Below are 15000 nucleotides of genomic sequence, written 5' to 3'. Positions count from 1 at the left end.
TGGCGCTAGCGTCACTGATGCTGCCCTGCACTGGAGCCGCCAGGTTTAGTGCACCAGCTGGAAGCGTAAACGCGGCGGGTTACCTCTGGACTGGGTGACCGTTCTATCCCACCGGAAGTCATAGACAAACAAATTCATTACAAGCTATTGGTACATTTCTTCCCTCTGTTACTGAAACCAGACATTACATCGTCCAGTCGGCACCACGAACTCGACCGATACAAATCATTTGAAAACCAGACATTCTGGTGTTAAACCAGCAAGTCCCTCTTAGTCAGGGTAGCCTTTGTCTCAATGGGACTTTCTTGCTGAATTAAACTTGAATAAAATAAAATGGAGATGTAGATGGAAAGGCTGCATATGCAATGAAACCTTACTAACCTTTTTAGTAATTCTCTGTCGTAGCCCCATAAATGATGTACAAGTCTTTATGTATTAAATTAAAATCATTAACAGACCATGCTTTTAAACTGCAATGCATTAAACGTGATATGTTGTTTGAAGTCACGTGATCATCCCCATGGCAGAAGAGGAATTTTCCTTGTATGTTTAAATCTAAAGGGGCCCAGTTCTGATCTAAAGGGGCTCTGAAGCTTACACCTGGGACACACCTGGCTTGTGTTTGCGCTCTAGAGCAGGACTACATTGGCCGGAAGGCAGAAATATGAAAAAAAAATCAAGCTGAGCGTGTTTGATCGGAGGGAGTTTCCAGATGACGGGATGTGATGATTCCCTCCGGGGGTTGTTGTTTAGATGTTTAAACACGTTTTTTACGCACCCGTGGCGAAGTCAATCGGGACGCTGACTCTGGAGCTGTATGAGAACCCCCGGTGTGGGTTTGGGTTCCAGTCCCTCCCGTGTCACCCTCTGGGCTTTGATCAGTGCCCGTCTGGCACCCTCTCTGCCCTCTCCCTGAATCACGCTGTCGCTTAAAAGGGGATCAAATGTTAGCATACACGCCTGCCAGCAAGCTGTTGAAGTATGCCTGGATTATTTTTTTAGAAAAATTGAGTTGAGTTTAAGTTAAGTGAACTTCACTTTAGTTTACTTAACATAACAAGTTCGCTTAACTTGACATTTTAAAGCAGCACGGACACTCACTTTGTAAAGTTGAAACAGGAAGTTTATGTAGAGGGTAGCCGTGTGATGTTGTAGCCACTCATAAATGCGCTTGTTTATGACCCTTGTGGTCTAACCAGAGAACCCTGAGTGCCAGGGTGACATACAGCACTGTGCAAAAGTCTAACTGCATAGCAGTCTGTATAGATGAGACTTTGGTTGGCTCCTTGCTTCTGATCTCAGACAGCCTTGATCAAGTTTTTATGTAAAAAGTAGTCGATTGCTTACAGTAATATATATATATATATATATATATATATATAATTACTTTTTAAAATTAAATACAAAAATGTCTCAGTAAAATGAAATCTTTTGGAAATCTCAAATGTGTTATTTTATTCTAACACACACAAATAAATAAGCATATATATATATATATATAATAAAGTCTAGGGTGCCTAAGACTTCTGCACAGTAGAGTACAGACCTGATCAGTCTCCATTTGGGGTTTAACTGGGAGCTTCTCACAGCTAACTGGGCCCAGTGGGCTGGATGTGGAGGCTCACAGACACTGAGCCTGCCTTTAGTCTGTGACACTCTGCTCACTCACACCTGTGGTCTGTCCATCACCACCTATTACCGTGGTGACAGTGGTGCATCCATCACTTATTGCCATGGTGACATCCGCGTACACAGTATACCACAGTGCCAGGTGTCTGTTCATACTGTGTTTCTGTGCCTGTGTGCGTGTATGTGTGTGTGTGTGTGTGTGTTCTGTATATGTATATGTGTACATGTGTGTGTGTTGTGTATATGTGTATATGTTTATATGTGTGTGTATATGTGTATATGTGTGTGTGTTGTGTATATGTGTGTGTATATGTGTATATGTGCGTGTGTGTATATGTGTATATGTGTGTGTGTGTATATGTGTATATGTGTGTGTGTTGTGTATATGTGTGTGTGTGTGTATGTGTATATGTGTGCGTATATGTGTATATGTGTGTGTGTGTATATGTGTATATGTGTGTGTGTGTATATGTGTATATGTGTGCGTATATGTGTATATGTGTGTGTGTGTATATGTATATGTGTACTTGTGTGTGTGTTGTGTTTATATGTATACGTGTGCGTATATGTGTATATGTGTATATGTGTATATGTGTGTGTGTGTGTGTGTGTGTGTGTACAGCTGATGCTCTCTTCCGTTTTCTTTGAGCCCATATTCAAGCTGCTGAAAGACAGTGTGCCCCCCTCCCCCACTCACACACACACACACACACACACACACACAGTGCAGGGTGGCCTTCACCTGCCCTGACCGCGTGTGAGACGTGTTGTATGAGCAGAGGCGCCGATCCTCGCCTGATTGGCTGCGGCCTCCACCCAGCTCTCACCGCCAATCACGTCTGTTCCCTGCCGCACAAACCCCGCCCCCTCCACGCTCCGTTCCTCTGCTCTCTGGTGTTACGCAACGAGACCTCCGTGGATACGGGCGTAATCTCTCCTGAGCCCCGCGCCCCTCCCGCCCCCTCCGTGAAGCAGAGGACTCTGGGAATGTCATCAGATAGCCGGGGTGGCAGGTTATCGCCTGATGCTCCCGATAGGTCTGTGGCGCGCACCGTTGCCGGTATTTACCCCCGTCATGTGACCCTGGAAGAGAGGGCACTCTGTGGAAGCGTACACTAGGCACTGACACGCACACACACGTGTAGGGGAAGCCTGTACCTGACTGCATATACAATGGCTTCTCATGCATTATTGCACTTGTTGCACTCAATCACACCTCTCCCTGGCCATCATTTGGGTTTTATTGTACGTCACTCTGAATAAAAGCAATGTTATTGCTTTCTTATAGCTGAGTCATTGTGACATACAGTAGCCTACATGCTCATTTTTTAAAGAGATTTTAAAGTCCCACACAAATTTCAGGTGACGCTCATCCTCAAATCAGGAGACCCCACATGGGGTCCCGACCTACTGGTCTAGTGGCTACGTTGCTTGACTGGGACCAGGAAGGTTGGTGGCTCCACTGTAGCCACAAAACGACCTGCACAGCCGTTGGGCCCTTGAGCAAGGACCTTAACCCTGCATTGCTCTAGGGGAGGATTGTCTCCCGATTAGTCTAATCAACTGTAAGTCGCTTTGGATGAAAGTGTCAGCTTCAGTAACTGTAATGTAATGTAATATTGTTACACATTATTTGTAAGGCTGTAATGAAGAAATTTTGAAGAGCTGAAAATGAGCAATGTGTAATGAATGATTTATGTGATCGAGTTAATTTAAACATTACCATATACTCGTATCCACAGCAGTGCAGCATTATTCCAGAATAAACATTCAACCCCTGCCCACCCCTCTACCCCACCCCGCACCCCCAAGCTCAGTAAAGTGTAGAAAAGTTTTTGAATCCAAAAATATGTATATTTAACCCAGGTCTGGTGGGAACTGTTCTCTCTTATACTGTTCTCTCTTATGTACGCTCTCTCATCAGTAATATTCAGACACTGGTGTCTGAAGAGTTAACATATTTTAAATATTTACTTTACCCAGGGTTGCTTAGACATGCAACGTACATCACGCAGGATGTGTGTATGTGCAGTGTATGCTGCCTTTAAGAGGGTTACGCTGGGTTTTTCCACTCTATCGTTCATAATGATCAACGTCTTATCTACAGGAAGCACACGCACAGCGCACAGTCGCATCATCCGTCTCTGTGAAATACTACTCTGTCAAAACACGGACGTGCTAGCAGTGCAGAACGTTTCTGCTCATTCTTAAATCTACTGTAGAAAACATTATCTTCGTCATTTTCGCTTAGGCGCATGATTTGGTTTTGGGTCGACCTGACGCGTAAATGCTGGAATTCAAATCACACCTGCCTATGATGCCGCGTGGCATTAACACCCATTCATAATATACCGCAATTGTGGCTTCGCTTGACGCTTTACTACTGACCAATTAGCTGATGCAGCTGTGCGCACGGCGTTGGGGTAATTCGCGTCGGTTGCTTCTCTAAAAAAACGAGATGACTGATTTACAGGTGTTTGATTTATGTTTAGGTTGTAAAAGATATGGCATAGATGAGCCCTGACTGCAATTTAATCCGAGCCATAAATTATCTAAGCCATTGTTTGTTAGAAAGCTGTAATTTACTGTTACCAGGAAATAACGCAGATCCACCAAGTAGAGCTAAAATAAACACGTTCCCTGCTGAAATCTAGGTTAAAACAGCTGGTAGCTGGTTGACCAGTTAGACCAGCTTTGATACTCAAAATGGTTTGAGCAGCTCAAGCTATATTTTGACACAGCTGGTAGCTGGTATTCCAAGATGGTCATAGGGAACGAGACAAACATTGTCCACGTGATTCTGCTAGAATGAAAACACAAGATAAAGACCGAAAGTATTCCAGTTGTTCAGGTCTTAACAAGCTTTGACATAATCTTCGTGATCATCCCTGTATTTCTTAGAATGCATGGCCCTTGTCAAAAGATGCATTGTCTTTTCCCAGGGACCGCAGATTTGTGAACTTTTTTTGCCTTTGCTGTTTGGAAAAATACTTATTCAATGTAACAAGCTGCCAGTGACCGTTCTACACCCTACACTCCACAGTACTACAGTACAGTACAGTACTACATTATTTTACACCCTGCAGGCCTCGCAGTACTACAGGAGGGTGAGCATCGCACAGTCAATCGGCCGTACGGGGGAAGCTTGTCAGGGTTGCTTTGCCCCAACCCGAGACCGCCTCCGGGTGGGCTGGCGGGGGCGGGGGGGGGGGCATGTCGGGGCACGCTCACACGCTCCCGCGGGGAGAGGAATACTCGCCTCCGAGCAAACGGGAAAAGGGCCAGGAGTCACCCAGAGACCCTGATTGGTCAGAGCAAGTCCACATCTGACCTTAACTTTGTCTCGTAATCCCCTCCTGACATCAGCAGAAGAGTTGGGAAACTTTGGGTTCTAATTTTTTTTTTGTCTTGCAATGAAATTTCAAACATCTCTTCCTTTACTTTCACTGGCACAGTTTGCTGATGTCAGCAGCAGCCTGGATGAGCTAAATGAATTAAATGAATGAGTGAACTGAAATTCAATTTGAAGATTTAAAAATAATTATGGCCTCAATGTTCTTATTTTGGGATTTTTCAATTACAGTAACTACCGGAATTTTATTTCCCTAAAGGAACGGAGTTGAAATAGAGCAGACGTCACCCCGCCCTGCTGTGAGTCTCAGAAACAGGAGTTCACTGGTGGGGGGTCTTGACGACGTGTCCCAAATGCGCGCGGCGTTCCGTGGAATGTTCCAGAAACACGCAGAGGAGCCGAACGGGAGCAGCGTGTCGTTCGTCAAAGACCCCGGGAATGTTGCATTCCCAACGTGTGTGTCTGTGAACGTCCTTAAGGTGACAAACACACCCAACGTGTGTGTCTGTGAACACTCTTAATCTGACAAACACACCCAACGTGTGTGTCTGTGAACACTCTTAATCTGACAAACACACCCAACGTGTGTGTCTGTGAACACTCTTAATCTGACAAACACACCCAACGTGTGTGTCTGTGAACACTCTTAATCTGACAAACACACCCAACGTGTGTCTGTGAACACTCTTAATCTGACAAACACACTCAACGTGTGTGTCTGTGAACACTCTTAATCTGACAAACACACCCAACGTGTGTGTCTGTGAACACTCTTAATCTGACAAGCACACCCAACATGTGTGTCTGTGAACACTCTTAATCTGACAAACACACCCAACGTGTGTGTCTGTGAACACTCTTAATCTGACAAACACACCCAACGTGTGTCTGTGAACACTCTTAATCTGACAAACACACTCAACGTGTGTGTCTGTGAACACTCTTAATCTGACAAACACACCCAACGTGTGTGTCTGTGAACACTCTTAATCTGACAAACACACCCAACGTGTGTCTGTGAACGCTCTTAATCTGACAAACACACCCAACGTGTGTCTGTGAACGCTCTTAATCTGACAAACACACCCAACGTGTGTCTGTGAACACTCTTAATCTGACAAACACACCCAACGTGTGTGTCTGTGAACACTCTTAATCTGACAAACACACTCAACGTGTGTGTCTGTGAACACTCTTAATCTGACAAACACACCCAACGTGTGTGTCTGTGAACACTCTTAATCTGACAAACACACCCAATTTGTGTGTCTGTGAACGCTCTTAATCTGACAAACACACCCAACATGTGTGTCTGTGAACACTCTTAATCTGACAAACACACCCAACGTGTGTCTGTGAACGCTCTTAATCTGACAAACACACCCAACGTGTGTCTGTGAACGCTCTTAATCTGACAAACACACCCAACGTGTGTGTCTGTGAACACTCTTAATCTGACAAACACACCCAACGTGTGTCTGTGAACACTCTTAATCTGACAAACACACCCAACGTGTGTCTGTGAACACTCTTAATCTGACAAGCACACCCAACGTGTGTGTCTGTGAACACTCTTAATCTGACAAACACACCCAACGTGTGTGTCTGTGAACACTCTTAATCTGACAAACACACCCAACGTGTGTCTGTGAACACTCTTAATCTGACAAACACACCCAACGTGTGTGTCTGTGAACACTCTTAATCTGACAAACACACCCAACGTGTGTCTGTGAACACTCTTAATCTGACAAACACACCCAACGTGTGTGTCTGTGAACACTCTTAATCTGACAAACACACCCAACGTGTGTGTCTGTGAACACTCTTAATCTGACAAGCACACCCAACGTGTGTGTCTGTGAACACTCTTAATCTGACAAACACACCCAACGTGTGTGTCTGTGAACGCTCTTAATCTGACAAACACACCCAACGTGTGTCTGTGAACACTCTTAATCTGACAAACACACCCAACGTGTGTCTGTGAACACTCTTAATCTGACAAACACACTCAACGTGTGTGTCTGTGAACACTCTTAATCTGACAAACACACCCAACGTGTGTGTCTGTGAACGCTCTTAATCTGACAAACATTGCACACCTGCTGCGTTGCTAAAAAAAGAGAAAGTGTCAAAAAAAGTGGAATGAAGTTGTACCCCACATTCCACATCGTTATTATAAACTAAATTATAATAATTGGCTGAGACATGTTCAAAGATTATCCTTACAGAGTGTTGGCCTGTGGCATATTTACCTCCTGATCATTCCTGTCTAGGAATAAGAAGACACTTTTTTTTTTTGTTTAATGTATAGACTCTTCGAGACTGACAAAGACCCTGCGTAGATAAAGAGGATTTATCTGGATTTGAGTGATTTGGGAGCCAAGTCTATGTCGTTCTCTATCCTGCCTTGCTCTGTCCATCTCTCCCCACTCTCTTTCTGCACCCTCTCCGTGTCTCTGACTCTGTCTGTTTCATCTGTATCCTCTAAAGACCTGTTTGTTTTCACTCTCTTCTCCACATGCTGTGTCCTTTCTCCTTTTTCCTTAACTTTTCATTTACCAGCCCATTCTCTCTCTCTGCCTTGCATCTGGAAGAGCCTCTGCAACACACACACACACACACACATACACACACACACATGCGCCCCATACACACGCACACACACACACACACACACACACACACAAACTGCTGTATCTTCTCACCAAGCAGCTCACAAATGTTCCGCTGGTAAAAGCGCTCACTCAAAGTTGTGAGTTGCCTGGCTCAACAACGTATAATAAGAGGAAATATGCCAAACAATATTTTACCTTGGTTCTCTGGGCCGATGCATTATCTGTCACTAATGTAATTTGAGCTTGCGTATTTGCACCTCACGTAAACACCAGAAAGAAAAGAAAAATGCACCAACAAGCTCCCCACTCAGCTCCCTGGCGTCTGTGAGTGACAGCACCCCTCTTTCAGGAGCGAGCAGAGGCTGTGGCCTTACCTTGACCTCTCAAAAGCAAACATGGTCCAGTGTCCCGACACGTTCCGAGGAGTAGCAGGGAACTCTGGGAATTTTCAGCATTCCCCTGTTCCTCCTTCCTCGGGATGAGAGGTTCTCGAGCAGCGGGAACGTTGGGGATCTGTGGCCGGCACAGGACTCCTTTGTGAAAGGCGTCCATTGTGGCTCTGATTCTGTTCCGCGTGCTTCTCTTCCCCACCGCTAACATAACCAGGGCTCTGCGTTCTCCCACCCTGGAGCCTCTGTGTGTCCTAACATCGCTCTCGTTCACTCTGTAAATGTAAGTTTCATTCTCGAGATTTGCGAGAGGCTGCCACCAGGTTTTAATAAACGCAATCCTCTCTCGAAACGAGTTGGACAACGTCGGGGCTGCGGTGGCGCAACAGACCAAGACGCAGCAGAATTGCACTTGTGCACCGAGGACCGGGGTTCGATTCCCGGTCCTGCCAAAAGCCAAGTTTGGGCTCACGTGGAGTGGCATAATTGGCTCGCTGCTCCAGAGGGAGGGACTTGGCGGGGTTAGCTGATCGCCGCACAAGAAGCACCTCGGGTGCCTCGGGCGCCTCAGAATCAGGGTTTCGAGCACGAGAGACGATAAATTCCTCGGCCCCCCAACGGGCAGGGTGTGGACAGTGTATCCAACACTAACTCTAATAGGAATAGAGGGGCTACCAAATTGGGAGAAAAATCTGAAATAAATTAATTTTAAAAAAAGAAAGAAAGTTGATCAGCGCCTGTAGCTCCAGCGGAAAGTCCCAGTGTAGAGCTGTCTGCCCAGCAGGGTTATCGGACCACCGTCAGTAACAGCGCTTTTGTAAATGGGCACTGCGCCAGTCTGCTAACGGTAGGATCATTCACCGACTGGTTTCCCTTCTCTTTACGGGTGATCCTCGTCTGGATCACCTGGCCTCAGCCGCAATACAGATTGGGGAAATGATGATTGATTGTGCTCTCCACAGTGTCTTACACAGCTTACATCCCCAACCCTGCTATTGGAGATCTACCGTCCTGCAGGTTTTCACTCCAACCCTAACAAAGCTCACCTCAGTCAAAGCTAGAGCAGGGCTGCCCAACCCTGTTCCAGGAGGTCTACCATCCTGTAGGTTTTCACTCCAACCCTAACAAAGCACACCTCGTTCAACAACTGTTTTCAGTCAGTTTCCTTGATTAACAACACAATGAATTCACTAAATACTCAGTGTGGACCTGGTGTTGCGTAACGCTGTACTCTAGTATTCCCGAACCACTCTGCAAGTGGGACAGGAATGTGTGGCGTTCTGGGGATCGATGGGGGGGGATCCTGACACAGGGAGCGTAACACCCATGTGTAGCTCAGGGGTCAGTCCATGGGGAAGAGCCTGGTCTGTGCACACACACACACACACACACGCACACACACACACACTCACACACACACACACACGCACACACACACACACTCACACACACACGCACACACACACACACACGCACACACACACGCTGGGTGGTGAGGGGGCTGAATGGCCAGAACGGGGCGGTCACACGTGTGCACACATACCTTTAGAGCTCCCGTGTCTTCCGTGCCATGAACCACATCCCAAAGTGGTCAATACAGGGACCCCCCCGTCAATACAGGGACCCGCCCCCCCCCCCCCCCCCTCCGCCAGCTGAAGGAATGTTTTTGTCAGTGATGTTTGGCAAGTGAAAAGGGTCGGTTTGTTTAAGGTTGTTTCTTTGATAGTGTGAGGCAGGCCAGGCAAGGGGGTGGGCAGTGGGGTGTGGGGGGTGTGGGGGGTGTGGGGGGGGGGGTCTGTAATTGCGCTGTCTGTACCAGGGTATTGAGATAGCTTTCTCTGCCACCCCCCCACACCCCCCCCGTGTGCATGTGTGCAAGGTGGAGCAGTGTACTGTCCTGCTCTTTAATGAAGGTTAACCCCTCCTCACACACACACACACTACACACACAGTCTCTCTCACACACACACACACACACTCACACACACACTACACACACAGTCTCTCACACACACACACACACACACACATACACGCATACTCTCTCACACACACATACATGCACACAAACACATACAGTATACATACACACACACTGTCTCTCTCTCTCTCATACACACACACACCACCTCAGGCAAACACCGCCCCTTCACAGACTCCCACAAAAACACGTCAACACGTAAGCACACAGCACTCATTCACTTTGAGGAAACCCCTCCTCTTCAGACTCAGACAAACCCATGTCCACACACACACACACACACACTCAGACACCCTGTGCTCAGGCAGTGTGCGCACACACACACACACACACACACACTCAGACACCCTGTGCTCACGCAGTGTGCGCACACACGCACACACACACACACACACACCCCGTGCTCACTCAGCACACATAGGCGTGAGGCTCAGTCCCTCAGGCTGTGGAGGTGCTGACAGAGGTCTGTTTGCTCTGCTTCCAGAGACGAAGAGCCACCTCCTACTCCTCCTCCTCCTCCTCTTCTCCTCTCCTCCTCCCGGCAGAGACAGTGTTCTCTCCCTCTGTCCCGTCGGCAGAAGGGGGACCTGTTTCCTCTGAACAGAGCGCAGTCACCCCCTCTAAACGGGACAGGATGGGACGGGGCTTACGTGAGGACCGGGCTCAACACCATGGGTGAGGCTTCCTTTTCCATTACCTGCTATTCCAAAAACATCCTGACCTTCCTCTGAGTGTGAGTGTGTGTGTGTGTGTGTGTGTGTGTGTGAGTGTGTGTGTGTGTGAGTGTGTGCGTGTGTGTGTGTGTGAGTGTGTGTGTGTGTGGGTTTATGTGTGTGAGTGTGTGTGTGTGTGTGAGTGAGTGTGTGTGTGTGAGTGAGTGTGTGTGAGTGTGTGTGTGTGTGAGTGAGTGTGTGTGTGAGTGTGTGTGTGTGAGTATGTGTGTGTGTGAGTGAGTGTGTGTGTGAGTGTGTGTGTGTGTGTGTGTGTGAGTGTGTGTGTATGTGTGTGAGAATGTGTACGTATGTGTGTGTGCCTATGTCTGTGTGTGTGCGCTTGTGTGTGTGTGCAAGTATCGAGTGTGTGTGTGCGTGTGTGTGTATGTGTGTGTGCATGTATAGTGTGTATAGTGTGTGTATGTTTGCATATGTGTGTGTGGGTGTGCGTGTATAGCGTGTATAGTGTGTGTATGTTTGCATATGTGTGTGTGGGTGTGTGTGTCTGTGTGCACGTGTGTGTACGTGTACACACACGTGTGTGTGTGTGTGTGTGCATATGTGTGTGTGGGTATGTGTGTGCGTGTGTGTGTGTGTGTGCGTGTGTGCATGTGTGTCTGTGTGCATGTATAGCGTGTAGTGTGTGTGTGTGTGTGTGTGTGCATGTATAGCGTGTAGTGTGTGTGTGCATGTATAGCATGTTGTGTTGTGTGGACGCACAGAACATGTGCAACACCGCTGTTAAAATAAGCGCAATCTGACTAAGTTCAACACAAACAAAACATGTGACAGCTAAGGCTAAATGGTTATATTAACACTGAGCTAATTCAAGTTCTAGTCAAGAATTATGAACTTCAATTACAAAGTGAAGAGTCTGTTGCTTCTCGTTTTGATGTGAATGCTGGTCAGTGATGCACTGATATAAGAGTACACTGTGCAGCTCTTAACAAGTGAGTCATGATGCAATGGGGCAGTATTTTCATGTGTAAAATAAAAACAGGACTACACACCCCCTCTTCAGCAGTTTAGCTGCTGACTGGATCTAAGCCACACTGCAGGTACACTGTTTCTTTGTGTTCATAACTCAGAGTTTGTTTTCTCTAACTCAATCTGTCATCGGCTTTTGGCAAGAGTGTTTGACAAATAAAAAGTCTACAGAATTTCAGCATTGCACATCTGCCATAGGGGGGGTGGGTATGTTTTCTTTTTTTTTGTTTGTTTCAGCCGAGATATGAATCTGTGGTGCCCTGACACCATCCTCGGTGGAAATGTCCTTTGTGTGAGAGTGAATACATGTAGTGTGTGCTTGTTTCCTCATAAACACGTTCACAATGTTCATACACAGATGGTGGGGACAGCGAGAGGGAGAGAGGGAGAGAGAGAGAGAGAGAGAGAGAGAGAGAGAGGGAGAGGGAGAGAGAGACAGGGAGAGAGAGAGAGAGCGAGAGAGAGGGAGAGGGAGAGAGAGAGAGGGAGAGAGAGAGAGAGAGAGAGACTAGTGTAGATGGATTGGTGAGGGTGAGGGAAACTTGACCAAAATGAACCAAAATAGCGATGTTTCTTTCCCCCACTGAGATGCTCACAGGGCCTGTAGCCGCATAACGGCTTCCTTCACTGTCATCGGCAAGACTCTGGTCCTCATGTTTGCAATAAGACTCAGAAGACTGAATGCTGAAAGCTCTCTTATACCTGCTCAAAGGAAGAGATTGAATACACCGGACTAATCAGAAACAGCTGAGGAGCCAACCGTCAATTACTTTTAGTCCCCTAAAATGGAGGGACTTTGTATAAAAAGGGATGTAATTCTTACATGGATTGTCCAATATGGATGTAAATACCCTCAAATTCAAGGCGACAGTCTGCACTTTAACCTAATTTTTGTTGTTGTATCTCAAATCCAAGCCTTGGTGGAGTATAGAGCCAAAATAACAGAAATTGTACCAACTGCCCAAATACCTACGAACTGCTTTGTGCTTTTAGCATGTTGAGAGTTCAGCTTTAGGTGAGCCAAGGTGCAGTTTAGATGTTTAAATAGGTGTGTTTTTCAGGCTGCTGATCAAATCTTCGGCACACTCGATCCAGTGTTCGCAGCTGACGTACAAACAGAGCAGCTCCGCTGGGTTCACACAGTGGACACGCTGCCATACGCAGATTACCCTTTACTGCATAATCTCATTTCATCCAGGTGATTTCTGTGGACTTCAAACCAGGCTTCTGGCTTCCTGCATGCGTGTGCATGTGTGCATGTGTGTGTGTGTCTGTTTGTGTGCATGTGTGTGTGCATGTGTATGTTTGTGTGCGTGTGTGTGCATGTGTATGTTTGTGCTCATGTGTGTCTGTCTGCATGCATGTGTGTGTGTGTGTGCAGGTGTGTCTGTCTGCGTGTGTTTGTGCGTGTGTGTGTGTGCGTGTGTGTGTGCAGGTGTGTCTGCCTGCATGTGTGTGTGTGTGTGTACGGAATAATAAGAAAACACCCATGATTTCTTCTGTCAGTGTATACTTTAAAAACACACTCTTTTTCTGCTTTGATTTTAGTGGTGTGCAACTTTTTATGGCCATCTCAGTCTTTGTTTAACAACCAGGCTCTCTCTTTGTTCTGTCTTTCTGTGCCTTGTGTTTTAAACCTTTTTTATTATTTCTTTTTAATCAGTTTCGGTTGACTCTTTGCCATATCTGGAAAGCATTTTGTTGTGATGGGATTGTACAGTATAATTTGTTAATCTTGCATTGTAACGATTTCAAACCCATTTCCCAATGTGAAGTCCCTCCTCCGCATTCCTTTGTCTTTAGCTAGCCTTGTATTTATGTCAAAGTGGTTACAAGTTAGCATACAGCTCATGCGCCATGCAACGAAAACTAAAATAAAACCTTGACATTCTTAAATATTTGCGCAGGAAAAAGGCCTTTTTTTTAATGGGAGGGGGAAAAGTACGGGAGGGAATTCATTAAGTTTTATGTTTCATTAAGCTTTCCTTCTGTTAGCTCTAGGTCTATGCGTGTCTTTTTTTCTTCTAAACTTCAGGCTAATGACGGGGTGAACGGGGTCTTAAACGACGGCATTACTACATTTTTTAAGTCTGACGAACGGTGCGGCGACGGGCCATCAGTCAGTGGCCGTGACGTCACCGCGTGTCTGAAACGGATCCAGACTTGAAAGCGCGCGGCTCGCAACAGATGCCGTCTCACAGCTGTTCGCTGTCTCGCGCTTCTAATGAGACGCGGCGCTGCCTTTTTCCGGCTAGTTCATTTTGCAAACAAAATATAAAACGAACCAAAAGCAACATGTAAAACATTGCGTTATTTATTTAGCTTTGACAACAATTCTCATTGCCGCTTGGTAAAGCTTGTGACATTTTACATGTATTGAACTTAAGTGGCCTCCACTTAAAACACTGTTTAGCCACACACAGTATGTATGATGTATTAGTTATGTGCATGCTAAAATGTATATTAAATTACATTAATATTACATCCAATATGCGACTAACTTGATGCTTCTTCATCAATCCCCAAGTGTTTTAAAATGTAGCTGAGATAATTACTCCCGTTAAATTTGATGTTATATATTTAAACCTCACACAGAGTAAGATCTTTCTTTTTTTCCGTTGTTTGCCCCCTCCAGGTGAAACGCTCCTGCCGCGCTGTCGGAACACATCCAGAAGCCCGCGGCCCGTTTGACGGGAGTCTAAGCGCGGTTAACTCGTATGAACTCCGGAGTGAGATGGCGGACCCTTCCCTCGGAAACCGCGACCCGCGGATCCGCTTCGTCGCCATTACAGAACTCTAGAGCGGGCGCTATGGAAACGGAAACCACGGCGATCGCGGAGAGCCTGCGACCGTCTGTGTCTGCGATGCTCACAGCCACGTTTTTTGCGCGGGACGGACCCAGGGAGAGAGAGACGCCTGCTTATTCTTCTCAGGGTGGCAGCCAATCAGAGGACAGGAACGGACATGCGCCGCCCGATTGGGCGCTGACCCGGGAGACACGGGTGGGGGGTGAGGCGATGGACCTGGGGAGGAGGGGGAAAGTTCGGCTGCTGGGCTGCTCGGAGGAACCTGAAGGGCTTCCTGAAGACTCTCCACCATTCACCTCAGTGGATCTGTCCCAGGCTCCTGAGCCAATGACGTGTCTCAATTGCTCTCAAGCCGACCAATCAGAAGGTCCAGATAAAGATATAAGCCTCGCAACTGGAACTGAGGTGGGGTGCGTGGGGCCTAGTACTGACACAACCCCGCCGTGTTTTTGCGAGGGACTCTGTGGCGTTCAGACCGCGATGCCTGTGCCCCAGTACGGCGGAGGGGAGCCTGGTGTTTT

General features: G+C 46.8%; 1 protein-coding gene across 1 annotated transcript in view; it reads left to right on the top strand.

Moving 5' to 3' along the window:
- The first annotated feature begins 10409 nt into the window (after window positions 1-10409).
- The window catches only part of LOC133133375 (uncharacterized), a 16493-nt gene continuing 11902 nt past the window's right edge, over window positions 10410-15000 (top strand). The window contains exons 1-2 of the mRNA XM_061249473.1: window positions 10410-10647; window positions 14308-15000. The exon at window positions 14308-15000 is cut by the window's right edge and continues 397 nt beyond it. Of these exons, the coding sequence (XP_061105457.1) occupies window positions 14390-15000 (611 nt within the window). The 5' untranslated portion in view covers window positions 10410-10647; window positions 14308-14389. The remainder of the gene's footprint in view (window positions 10648-14307) is intronic.

Source organism: Conger conger, chromosome 7 (assembly GCF_963514075.1).
Source record: "Conger conger chromosome 7, fConCon1.1, whole genome shotgun sequence".
NCBI lineage: Eukaryota > Metazoa > Chordata > Actinopteri > Anguilliformes > Congridae > Conger > Conger conger.
The sequence above is the reverse complement of the archived record's forward strand: the minus strand, read 5'-3'. Positions and strand labels throughout refer to the sequence as shown.